The sequence below is a fragment of the Pterocles gutturalis genome, unplaced genomic scaffold (assembly GCF_000699245.1).
Source record: "Pterocles gutturalis isolate BGI_N339 unplaced genomic scaffold, ASM69924v1 scaffold11164, whole genome shotgun sequence".
Classification (NCBI taxonomy): Eukaryota; Metazoa; Chordata; class Aves; order Pterocliformes; family Pteroclidae; genus Pterocles; species Pterocles gutturalis.
The window spans coordinates 31445-43877 of record NW_010128246.1 but is presented as its reverse complement, the minus strand read 5'-3'; the positions used below and the strand labels follow the sequence as shown (position 1 = coordinate 43877).

Sequence of the window (12433 nt, the reverse complement as noted above, 5' to 3'; positions counted from 1 at the left end):
GTCTATACCTCATATTTCTAGAAGATGGAGAAACTCAACTGTGACAAGAGTCTCTTGTCCCAGGAAAACTAACAGCGTTTCTCTGAAGAAGACGAACAAACTGCTACAAGCATGCCACCAGTTAAAGTTGGATAACTTCCAACAACACACTCTGCATACCATTTTGTAAGCCAGAGGAAAATTTTTCAGAAGACAAATTTACAGACAAGTCCAAACTTTATTTAAAACTACCATTTTGAACAATTTTAAAATTACTGAGCAAGTCACAATAAAAAATAAAAAATATTAAGACAGAAAAAGAACAGTGCAGCAAAACTGAATAGAAGAGGATTCAGTTCCAGCTGTTCAAACTGCCACCGGCAAAAGTCAACATACCTATCCTAAGAGGCAGTGTGTTAACAATTTTACATTTTTATACACTTTCAGAATTCTGGGAAATTGGTGCTGATCTTCCATATGCATTTGTATACATGGAGTTTATGAATGCAGATATCTTCATGTCATTCTCATGCACTTTGCGCTCCAAAAGTTTCTGTAAAACAGAGTATACTCATTATTGCCTAACAGCTATAAGGCATCAAACACAGCTCTTGACCACATTTTAACTCCTTGCAAGTATCCACTAATACACCTTGATGAAATATTTCACCCTCATCTTTTTTTTTTACAAGCATTTTGAGCCATGGCTTACGTGAGCAGCTGCAGCCATCCCCCCTACACAGATGAAGAATGGCTTAGTTGCTACCTACCAATTTTGTGTGGCATGGCATTCTTAGCTAGCCTGTCCCTACACCAGGCATATGCATCAGCATTCACCAAACTGAAACAACAGACGTGGCAGCAGAATGGTGATTGGGAGTAAATGAATGGAAGGAAAGATGCATCTTCCTTCACAATATTCTGCAAAATCCTGTGCTCTCACTGCAACTACATTAAAACCTCAGCATTTTCAGCAGCTTATACTGTTTGAGGAATTGAAGCTAGCTACACTGGCAGAAAACTACTACTATCAGAATACCCAGTTCATGCATTTATATATGCCATTACTATACCCTCCAGTGGAGAACTACAAGCCTAAGACTAGAACAGAAGACTCTAATGCCACAACTTGTGTGACAATATCAACATTCTATTAAAAAAAAATTATTTGACCTGCACTATCATTATTTTTTTCTAGCTACATAAATAGTTTCATGAAAGTGACAAATCTTTATTGCTGTCATACACACAGGAAGTTTTTTTCTACCTCATGATATGCTTCATATAAAAAATAATTTTCCCTGAAGAGGTATTTTACTATTCTGAAAAGTCTCTTGAACTTTTCTATTACAAAAACAGAGTATTCTGTCAACAAATTATATTGACCATTATTAAACCAGAAAATAGGAATTAGAATTTACAGTATTATTAAACCAAATCTTGTAACAAGAAACAAAAATACTATTCAATTTTAATACATTTCAAATCATTAAAACATGTATTTTCAATATGTTAATTTTTATGACTGTATTAGCCACAGAATCTAACAGAATTAGACAGAAAGGACATGGAAGGCAAAATCCTTTCGTATCAATATATAATTTTCAAATGCATGATAACAAAAAAAGGATATTCTTTCAGCACCACAATAACTGCTTACTTCAATCAGTGATAACAAGATATTTAAATTCTAGGCCATTTCAGAGTGTTTTCTCAATAGGTGTAGAGGGTTTAGAAAATCATCTTTACCAGGTTCTTTCAAAGTTTGGGCATCTCCTACTAATTCTTGATCCTGAGCTCCACCTCCATCCAGCAGTTCATCAGACAAACTGTTCGTTTGGGCCTCTGTTGCCATTTTCTTCATTAAATCTGCCTTTGTAACAGATAAGCAAAACTCAACATTCTCGATAATTATCTAGACAGCAATAAGAACTAATACATTTAGGTTGTGCACTTCTGCACAACAACCCCACAAGCAATAGCAAAGTACCTCTGAATATACCGCAAGTTTAAGGGGCAAGTCTTCAACTTTCACAAAGTCATCTTCATCAGATTTTTGACTCACATTTCCAGAACCAGCTTCCTGTTAATAAAAATAGTGACATTTAAGAGAATAGTGCTACTTTATTTTCACTCCAAAGATAGATTTTTTACTGTTATAAAGTACATCAAAAAACAATGCCCATAACAAATTTGCAGATGAAAACTGAACAAGACTGAAATGGAAAAAAGGCTTCTAATTTCTCTTGGATATATCTTAATTGAAATATACGTACATATTCATTCACTAGCACAGGTGACTCCGTATCAGGGCTGCCAGCCACAGAGCTTTCAGAACTTGTAGCAGATTTGTTTCCTACACACGTTGTATCTAGGGTTTGAGTTTCATTTACTGGTAAAAGTGAGCTTGATTCTCCTGTTTTCTTACTAGCTTCTATAAAGGATTCTGGGGTATTGACTGTTAAAAGCGGTGTATTCTCCATGACATTGAGGTAATGAGGCAAAATTGTAGCCACATCTTGTTCACCTAAAATCACAAAACTACATTTCAACTAGGTAGAGACAGTAAAAGATTCTGAGCATACAAAAATCCCTGATTATTATTTTTTACAAATCATGATCCAAAGCTACAAATGAGCAATGAAAGTGAATTAGTCTCTCAGATCAACACAAAGCTAACTGAAATAAAACATCAGTTACTTGTACTCTCATGCACTTAAGTATCAACAATTATCATAAGACAGTATGTGACTTAAAATTTTATTTCTGACTTGATAAAGCTTTTTAAAAAACAAAACAAAACAAAAAAAAACCCCAAACCCCCAACTTGCAGAACTATATGGCCTATTGTAAGATATTAATTCTAGGTATAAGGAGATACAAGACAGAACAACAAATTCCTTAACATTTTGCAACATTTTTGTGGCAACACAGGATCTACTCAAATGCTGCTTTTAGTCTATGAAAAAAAGACCAGGAACAAACCCAGTATTTGCAACAGAAAAACAGAAAAAGAAGGTGGCAACAACAGTTAGATTAGAAGTGACATTCATACCACCTGCTACTGTTTGTTTTTTGACAGAAAGTGATTTCTCAGTTTTTAAGCAGTTACAACACAGCATTGCTCACAGAAATTAATCTTTAAAATATAAAGTGATTTCAATTGCTAGTAAATGGTAGTACCAGAAAAAGCAAGTACTAGACAAATATAAGCATCAAAATACTGTAAGGCAAATTAACTCTGCTACAGTTGTGTGCCAAGGGCCGCAACCATCAACTGAAAATTATGCTATCGTCAAGCAATAAAACCACATCTAGCTACATAGGATTATTCCAGGTTTCCTCTTTAAAAGATTTGCCATGTCTGCATCAAAATAGATACATCTAGTCAACTGATATACATGGTCCTATGAAAAGAACAGCCCAGTGAACTCTTGCAAATTTTATCATCTTCCTCTTAATTACACATATTGCAGGCACTGTCCAAGATATTTCTCACAGTATGCAAATACATATAGAAGTGTTAATCTCTCAGTTACTGCATACAGGGCTTACCTTTAACATTAATAGATTCTTGTTCTGATGACAAAACCTCACTTTTTGTCTTACTCAATTCCTGGTTTGAAGTCTATTGGGGAAGGTGAAAACGAGTTATTAGAACAGATTCTACTGATCAGCTTCATAGCTTACTGGCTAACTTCCTTGCTAACAAGAAACACATTGTACACTTGCTCCATGTTTTTGTCTTTTCACTAGTTTGAAATAAGGAGCAAGTTCTACTCTGTATTCATCAGCTGGTCAACAACACTTTAAGAAACTATTAATACTGATAGGTGTGTTCTATCTGAACATTTAGTTTTCTTTTCATTATAGTAGTTCCCAGGTAAACTTTGGTTCCACTGAAAAGATCTATAGTTTTAACTTCTAAAGTAAAATGTTCCAGTTAATATTTAGGCAAGGATGTAATAGCTGTTGAGCAAACCAAAGTTTCAAAGGACTCAGAAGTCAATCTTATTTACTGAAATATAAAGAATTAACAAGTCTCCAGAACCAGATCATAAACATACAAATGTTTTTAAGGAAACTAACAGTGAAATTGACAATAGCAGCCAATAATATTTCATTGTTGTTCTAGAAAAGATTATTATATGATAAAGAGGAAAGACAAATCAAAGACAAGCTAGAATACAAGAGTCAACAGCTTCGTCAAAGGAAAGCCTAATTAGAACTTGATGTCAGCAAACACAGAGGAAGAACCAGTTAACGGTTTAAAACTTGATGCTTTTTTGAAAGTTTATATTTTCTACTGCAGCTTAACATTTTCTCTCTCCTATAGCAGATTTAAACGTTAGTTTTGTGTGTCCATCCATCCATTAAATTCAGGCAGGGAATACTACATTTTGTATGTAGCAGCTATTGTCTTCATGTAATTTCTTGTATCATTCTTTTACTTGCATTAGTAGGGAAACAGTGCAACAAGAAAAACAAGAAAAACTGAGGTTATGTACAAATAGGTACTGAAAAGCTATGCACTGGCTTAGGTTTGTTCTGCATTTAAAGCTTTGATGCTACCTGTTCATTTTCAGTTGTTGTTTCACTGCTGGCTTGTAGTGAAGTCTGCACATCAACAGGTCCTTCCTCAAATTCTATTTCTTCATCTTCATTCTCATCTTCTCCACTGCCATAGTTAGTCAGAGGTTGGGTTTCTGCTTTCGATAAACCTGAAGGCAAATCAATATAAAACCACCTTCACATTGGATTTACATATTGACAGAACCTGACAAAGTAAAAGTCAGGCTGCAAAATCCAAATCCCTTCTGGGAATTTACTGCAACAATCAGTGTTATGGGTTTTGTCTGGCAGCAAGGGAGGGGTTAAAGTGGGGGCTCTGAGTCACCCCCCCCCCCCCCCATTTGGTAACAGGGGGAATGGGGGAAGGGCACACTCCTGCCCCAGACCAGCCAATTGGCGCCTCTGCGAATAACATATTTAAGAAGGGACACAGAACAATAGGGGTGCGTGGAGTGGCCCCGAAGCAGGGAGCAGGGCATGGCTCGGGCGACGTGCTCGGCTTCTGCGAACGATCTGCCCTAACCCAGCCTCCACCATGGCTCTCCTGGGAGCCCTTCTTCCCGGTAGCCGATGAAGACCTTCGAGGGCAGAGAAAAAGGAAGCGGGATTTGAGAGATGATTGAACCACATGGCACTCTGGTCACCAAGAGAGAGAGCTTCTCTGCCATTTTCCCTTGCCAGGTGGTGAGTCAGGGGAGTCACTGGGGGACTGATGCCCCGTTGGAAGCAGCCGTGGAGGACCCCACACTGCAACTAGAAGCCCCACGTTGGAAAACTCCATGAGGCAGCCAGGAGAGACTTTGAGGAGAAAAGGAGCGGCTCGGACTGACTGCAAACCCCCTTTCCCCTTTTCCCCCCCTCCATGTGCGTCCGGGGGGAGGAGAAGGTACAGAACAAAGCCTTTGGGCTTTGGGATGAAGGGAGGGGTGGGGGAGAAATGCCTTTTGTGTAAGATGTGGTTTCTCTCTTTCAATATCCTGCTTCTTTTTGTAAACAGTTAATAAATTCAGTGGTTTTATTGTTCTTCACGAGTCGTGTCGGTCTCTTGCCCATGACCCTAAGTGGTGAGTGAAACCCTCCCTGTTCCCTGCCTCAGCCCACCAGGTGTTTAGGAAAACTGTCCCCATGGTTTTATAAACCATGACAATCAGTTATAACTCTGAAAGTAAGTCATCACTGTATCTTGATTTCAAAGGATGTTTTGAAGTCAGAGATCCATATGCTTCACATAAGCTATATTACAAACAAAGACCACTGTGTTCCTGTGAGATATCTAAGTTATTAAACAAGTTGGTATGACGAATGCAAATAAAAGGGAAACTAAGCCCTGAGTACTTGGTGTAAGATTACAAACAGGAAAAAGAAATTATTAAAAAAATATGCAAGCTTAAGTAGAAGCATATTAAAAAAAATCATTAAAATTTCACATCATTCAGGTTAAAGGTTGAGAAACTTCAGGTTTAGCTGAGACAGGATGTGTAACTTAAACAATGAAACTGATTCCAGCATGTGTTTTTACAGATCTACAAGTTACAAAGAGAAAACACTCCTGTAACTGGAATGTTCAACCCTTGGCACAATACTAGTAAATACAGTATTGGAAAACTTCCACTGGAAAAGACCTGACTAGAAAATCTGTGAGAGAAGGTGTTACAAAGCAAATCCTCTTATAAAATTAATTGGTCAAACTACAGCGAAAGCATTGAATTATGAGACACATAAAAACTTCTTACTTATTGCCACTGGACCACTTTCGCTTTCCTCATCTTCCTCTTGATCAGACGCATCAGACCTACTACCTTCAGGAACTCCATTACCATCGTACATTTCTGAGTCCTGCACTTGTTTAATGGTTTCAGTCTCATCCTTGTCCTAGGGAAACAAGGAATTCTGTGCAATTTCATGTTAATGTATCTAAATGTTAAGTTACGGTTTCGGCATCAAGGAGTCATCTTTGTTTCTCAAAAATTAAAAAATCTCCAGACTAAAAATTCATGTTTAAATAGTCCTTAAGGCCTTGAAATTAACATTATAAAGCAACTCCTGAAACAGAGCATCAGAACTCACTATAAGAGACCATGCACTGTTCAGTCATAGCTATCAAGGACATCACAGCTGAGTATTTCATTATCTAAAAAGGTTACACTGATCAGGATGCTAGCTTAAAAAAAAATTCTTTAAGTTAGATTTATCATTATCAAGAGGAATACAGACACACCTGCATTATTACCTTCTATCAACTTCCCTGCCTCTCCTAAATGATCTCTAGTAAAAATTCTTAACTGCAGCTTCTCATTTAATTAGCAAGAGCTACTCAGCAGCTTCTCTGCCGAGTGATTTGCTGAATACCTTGAAAGAGAAAATTCTGCTCAGTCTATATGAACCCCAAGTATGGCCTTGAATTTGGCTCCAGATCTTGAAAGGACTCCTCTACACTACAGAAACCATAACACGTAACAAATGGCTTTGCACTTTTGCTTCTAAAGCAGTGTGACAAAAGCTCTAAGCCCTAGAAGAAAGCACTGACTCTATGCCCATACATGCCTACACATATGCCTATGCCCATTCAGGAAAGCACTCAACATTCTACTTAGTACATTACCTCTATCTTTCCCTTGGCTGGAAAAAGCTGAACATTCCAGCAGGAAATACAAAACTTCATATACAATCCCCCTCCCCAAACACAATGGTTTTAGTGGTTTTCAAAGCCAACTTAAAGAGAAAAGGGAGAAATTTTGGGCACTAACATTTAATACTCAGACTTTGACCCTGAGGACCTCAAATGCTTCAAACTCAGAATATCTGCCTTGTCCTTAAGACGGAAAGTAAAGCAACTTATTCCATACCATTAAAAAAGAAAATGTTAATTGCTACAAATAGTTAAGCACCATCTCTAATTACTGTTCTCCTTATTTAATTCTTCAACAAATTACTAGATTCTCACTGCTCTGAGAACACAGGCAACAGCCCCAGACCAAATCCCACCATGAACACCTTCAGAACAGGCCTTTTTTTAAAGTACAGAAAATAAATACTAAAAGGAAAAGCAAGATCCTACCCTAAAGCTGCTCAGCAAGTATCACCCATTATTCCATTTCAGTGCGTAGCATTCAACATAAACTTTGCTCTTTTTAGCCCTTCAAACTGTCAGTCCTAAAGCAAAGCTCATTCTACATAAAGGTCACCAACAATAGATAGAAAAGTATCTTTCTTGATCTGAATGCACTACTTGAAAGATAACAAGATAATGTTTTCTAAGAAATGCATTAAACAGACTTTACACTGGTAATGGCTCTGCAGCAGAAACAGGAATAAAAACAAGAGGATATCAGTTCCTTGGTTGCAAGTCATGTTTACTGAATGCATATAATAACAAAAATGTATTGATGAAGGCAGATTTTTTGGCAGTCTCTTCCCAGACCTTAAGCTCAAATTAAAAAAGGGAAATTATAACTTACTTTGTTACAGTATATCACTGAAATTAACAGAAAGGAGATAAAACCCATGATGTTTAGTTAATTTATGAACACTAGGAAATGGGCTGCTTACAGATACTGGATTTATATGACTGAAAACAGTAAGACTAAGTGATCTGTGAAATTATCTGAGGAATAAAGACAGTTGAGAAGCATAAACATACTTTGTCCTCATCGACATCTTCAGCAGATGAACAAACATCCACCTGGAGACCTTTTTTTGCCTAGAAGAAACACAAACTGTCTTCAATTCTAAACTGAAATTACTTTAAAATACTGAACCAAACTAGGGCTTTGTGAAAGCCTAGCTGAAATGCCAATCTTACCAAGAATTGCAATCTCAAAATGGCTGTAAACCACAGGGACTTCTATACCATGAGAGATGTTTACAGAGATGTCTTCAAAATTCCAGAGTTATAAAACATTACAAAAACCTGTGCTAGCCCTTTTCATTTAAACAATTCTGTTTCCATGGGCTAAATCTCCAGTCCATGGTTAAATCACATTTAACATATAGAATTAGATACACCAGCTCCAGTCAAGACAGAGAGCTGTGTTTTTCAGCATGGAATCTAAAACCAGTCAGGTTACTGGACTCAAGATAGCCACAAAATTGACCAAGATCAGATGTGCCTGCATCAGGATCCTAGATCTGAAAACTGTGAGAAGAGCATATAGACACAATTGTGCAGGTCTGTACAAAGTAACCAAGACCTGCCAGTTCTGGCTTATCTCTGGCTCTTTGAATCTGAACTGCTGCCACAGCAACAAGGCAAACATTGACCTTAACCCTAATTCTCTGTCTTCCAGGAGAGGAGAAGAAATGTCAGATCTAAATTGTCTCCATGCATTCTCATAGCAGTGCAGAAACCAATCCTCTATATAACAAAGGCCCAATGAGCAACTTCAGGTATAACAGGAAGTCGTGTCCAAATCCTTCTCAGTTCAGAGTGTTTCTGTGGCCTCTTTACAAGGCACTTCACAGTCTCTCTCACACAAGCCATATTACTGGTATATCTAAGTCAAACTATCTTAAAATAACAGCTGATAATATGCTTAAAACTACTTAGTTTATGACATTCACAAAATATCTTCTGTTGACACTTTAACATAAGAATGAGTTAATGGTTTGCTTTGGTATTTGTGTTTCTGAAAGAAAGCTGAAAGGACGCTTAAGTCATAACTATACAAGAAACATTAAGGTAGGTACCTGACCAATTTAAGTATATGGACATGATCTGTTTTAGTGTGCAATTCATAAATAGTTCATATAACTAAAAAAAAAGCTATGTTCCTAAAAACTGCAACACTAAAATTAAAAATAATGATGTAACAACCTTAGTAAATTGTGCAAAACCCAAACAAAACTTCCTTTGTTATAGAAGAATATGCACTACAGTGTCAAATATTTCTGAAAAGCTTACATATATTTTACACTCCAAGTCTAAAAAGTGATACTTTCTACATATGCCAACAAGCGAACTACTTGATGATGTCATAGGACTTATTCAAGCTAGGTAAAGATGGTAAATTAAGCTACTGCAAGGAAAGCTGTAGGCATAACTGGAGAGATGATGAACTGGGACCCCCACATGTCAAAGTATTTAGCTGGGATAGAGTTAAATTTCTTCATAATAGCTGGTATAGGGCTATGTTTTGGACTTGTGATGAAAACAATGTTGATAATACAAGGACGTTTTCATTACTGCTGAGCAGTGCTTACACAGCGAGTAGGTTGAGGGTGCACAAGAAGTTGGGAGGGGGGACAGCTGACCCCAACTGACCAAAGGGATACCATATGACATCATGCTCAACAATAAAAGCTGGGAGAGGAAGAAGAAAGAGGGGAATATTTAGAGTTACGGTGTCTGTATTCCCAAGTAACTATCTGCACAATAGAGCCCTGCCTTCCAGGAAATAGCTAAACATCTCCCTGCCAATGGGAAGTAATGAGTGAATTCCTTGTTTCGCTTGGTTTGCACACATGGCTTTTGCTTTATCCATTAAACTGTTTTTACCTCAACCCACAAGTTCTCTCACTTTTACTCTTCCAACTCTCTCCCTATCCCACCACAAGGGAGTGAGTGAGTGGCTCTGTGGTGGTTTCTGCCTCCTGGGGTTAAACCACAACTACTCAATGGCCCCAGTTGTTAATACTATTTCAACACTTAACTGTTCCTTCCTGTGTGCCCAATAACATTAGAACACATTTCCTCTGAATTACCAGCAACAGAGTCTACACAATTAGGTATCTATAACAGACACATCTATAATACAGGACATCTACATCTCCCTTACTGAGTAAAACCAGTTCATGCTCCTCCACAAAGCAATAATGTGACTACACAGCCCTAATTTGTAAAAAACTCATATATGCCATGTGTGAACTAAGGTAATCAAAGCAGTTTAGGAAATACAGATATTTAGGAAATGCAGAAAAGCTACATTTTTCAAAAATATAATAAAACAAACCTCTTTATCACACGACTGTATTACTTCGGTAGTTTCTGTTGTTCTTTTACATCTCTGCTTTACAGAAATACTGCTGTTGTCCAAGTCTTGCATGAGTTTAAAAAAGGCTAATTCATTAAATAACACTTCAGAGATCTCCACAAGAAGATCCTCTCCACAGTCTTTTAATTTTCTACCAGCAAATTTTGCCAGTGAATCCTGTGAAGAAAAATAATTCTTCAGTTTTTGAAACAGGGTTTCAAACTTCAAAAACCAAGTATTTGTCACATTCCTAATAACTTAAAATTAGGCATATAACAATAGTTGTAATTTTTAAAAATATGGTTTAGTGTCTTAAACAGATTTCAAGTAGAATCTCTATCCACACAACACAGAACTTGTGATCTATGCTTGTAGGAAAAAAAATAAAAGAAGGAAGAAAGAGCAACCTATTGATTTTCAGGAATTTACACAACATGTCCATAAAGAGCATCACCAGGGCTCTTCCTGAAGACAGACACAGGCACAAGACATACCTCTCACTATCTAGCAGTGATGGAAAAGAAGTTCTGTGCATATGAAAGCTTTAATTTTAGGAAACAAGGTAATATCTCATTGCTGTATCAAAGCTGAAGGAGAACAGGAGCTATGCTGTTGAAGTTGTAAAATACGACTTCAGGGAACCTGGTTTATCTGTTGCTCATTATCCAAGATGCAATAGTGTTGCAAAACACTGAAAAAGTACTCACCTGAAGTATACTGCCAAGCTGCTTATGAAAGAACTTCACAAATTCTTTACTTTCATCATTTTGTTGTGTAAGAGTCAAGACCATACGTCTTACTGATGTCAGTAACTGAGAAGAGCATACTTCATCCATGTGTTCCTAAACAAGTATCATAGAATAAGCTTAGTTACCACTTTAAAAAAATGCAACAAACTGCAATCAACTCAAATTCTGATGTTCATTTATAAAAAAAACCCACAACAACAAAAAATAAACACCAACAAAAAACAAATCACCTCTCTACTGAAGGAACAGCACTCCATGAACAGGTCCTGACCCATTTCACAAAATAAACTAACTGGAACACAATTATAGCAGATACCATACTTCATTAATGACTGATTGGCAATGATACACTTTTACCTCACTTTTCCAATACATTAGTACATGCCATCTTTTAACATCTGGACAAACTACGGATCTTCATATATTATAGTTGTGTACTCAAGTGTATTAAAGGGTATGTTAACATATATGTTGTAGGCTTCCTTAAAATTGCAAACAGAAGTCTTCAGGCACTGAGATTGTGGCTCGTCAACAACATATACAGTTTTAAAAATTAATATCAACTGAATACCTTATCAAGCAAACCTAAGCTTATATACTGCACATACTACAAAAGGGAACATGGAGATGACTTAAGCATCTTACAACTCAGTCTTTTCTGCTCTTTAACCTTGCAAAGAATGAACTGTGACTGTATCTCCTTCTTTAAAGTAGTACATTTCTCCTCCATATTCTGAAGTTTACCACCTCTCAAGAATGTTAAAGATATTTGTAAACAGGAGAAAATCATGCTAAAAATCTATTAAAAATATCTCAAGTTACACTGTATATAACAGTTTTAATTTTAATTATTTCAGTTCTCTCTGCTAAAAGGCAGCAAATGTTTCAGAAGTACATTCTCAAACATTTCTGTTTGATTCGGTCAGCTTCAAACAAAAAAATCTCTATTCTTTTTGATGTCAAGTCCACCAGCTCTATGCAATCTAGAAACCTTACCATTTCTTTCTCATATTTCTGTTGGAGTATTTAATCCTTACTTCATTCTCAGCAAGGTCTGCAACTTAAGACATATTTATTGGCAGCTGTTGCTAAGATGCAAGTCATCCACTTGAAATAATATTACTCTATGCAATTATGCAGGTCCTTTTCCTATTCTCCTAATTC

General features: G+C 36.8%; 1 protein-coding gene across 1 annotated transcript in view; it reads right to left on the bottom strand.

The window, feature by feature from the left end:
- Positions 1-200: 200 nt before the first annotated feature.
- The window catches only part of PCM1 (pericentriolar material 1), a 40482-nt gene continuing 28249 nt past the window's right edge, over positions 201-12433 (bottom strand). Inside the window, 10 exon segments of the mRNA XM_010079542.1 lie at positions 201-532; positions 1729-1852; positions 1970-2062; positions 2256-2506; positions 2680-2694; positions 4488-4700; positions 6285-6423; positions 8192-8251; positions 10500-10697; positions 11228-11367. Of these exon segments, the coding sequence (XP_010077844.1) occupies positions 507-532; positions 1729-1852; positions 1970-2062; positions 2256-2506; positions 2680-2694; positions 4488-4700; positions 6285-6423; positions 8192-8251; positions 10500-10697; positions 11228-11367 (1259 nt within the window). The 3' untranslated portion in view covers positions 201-506.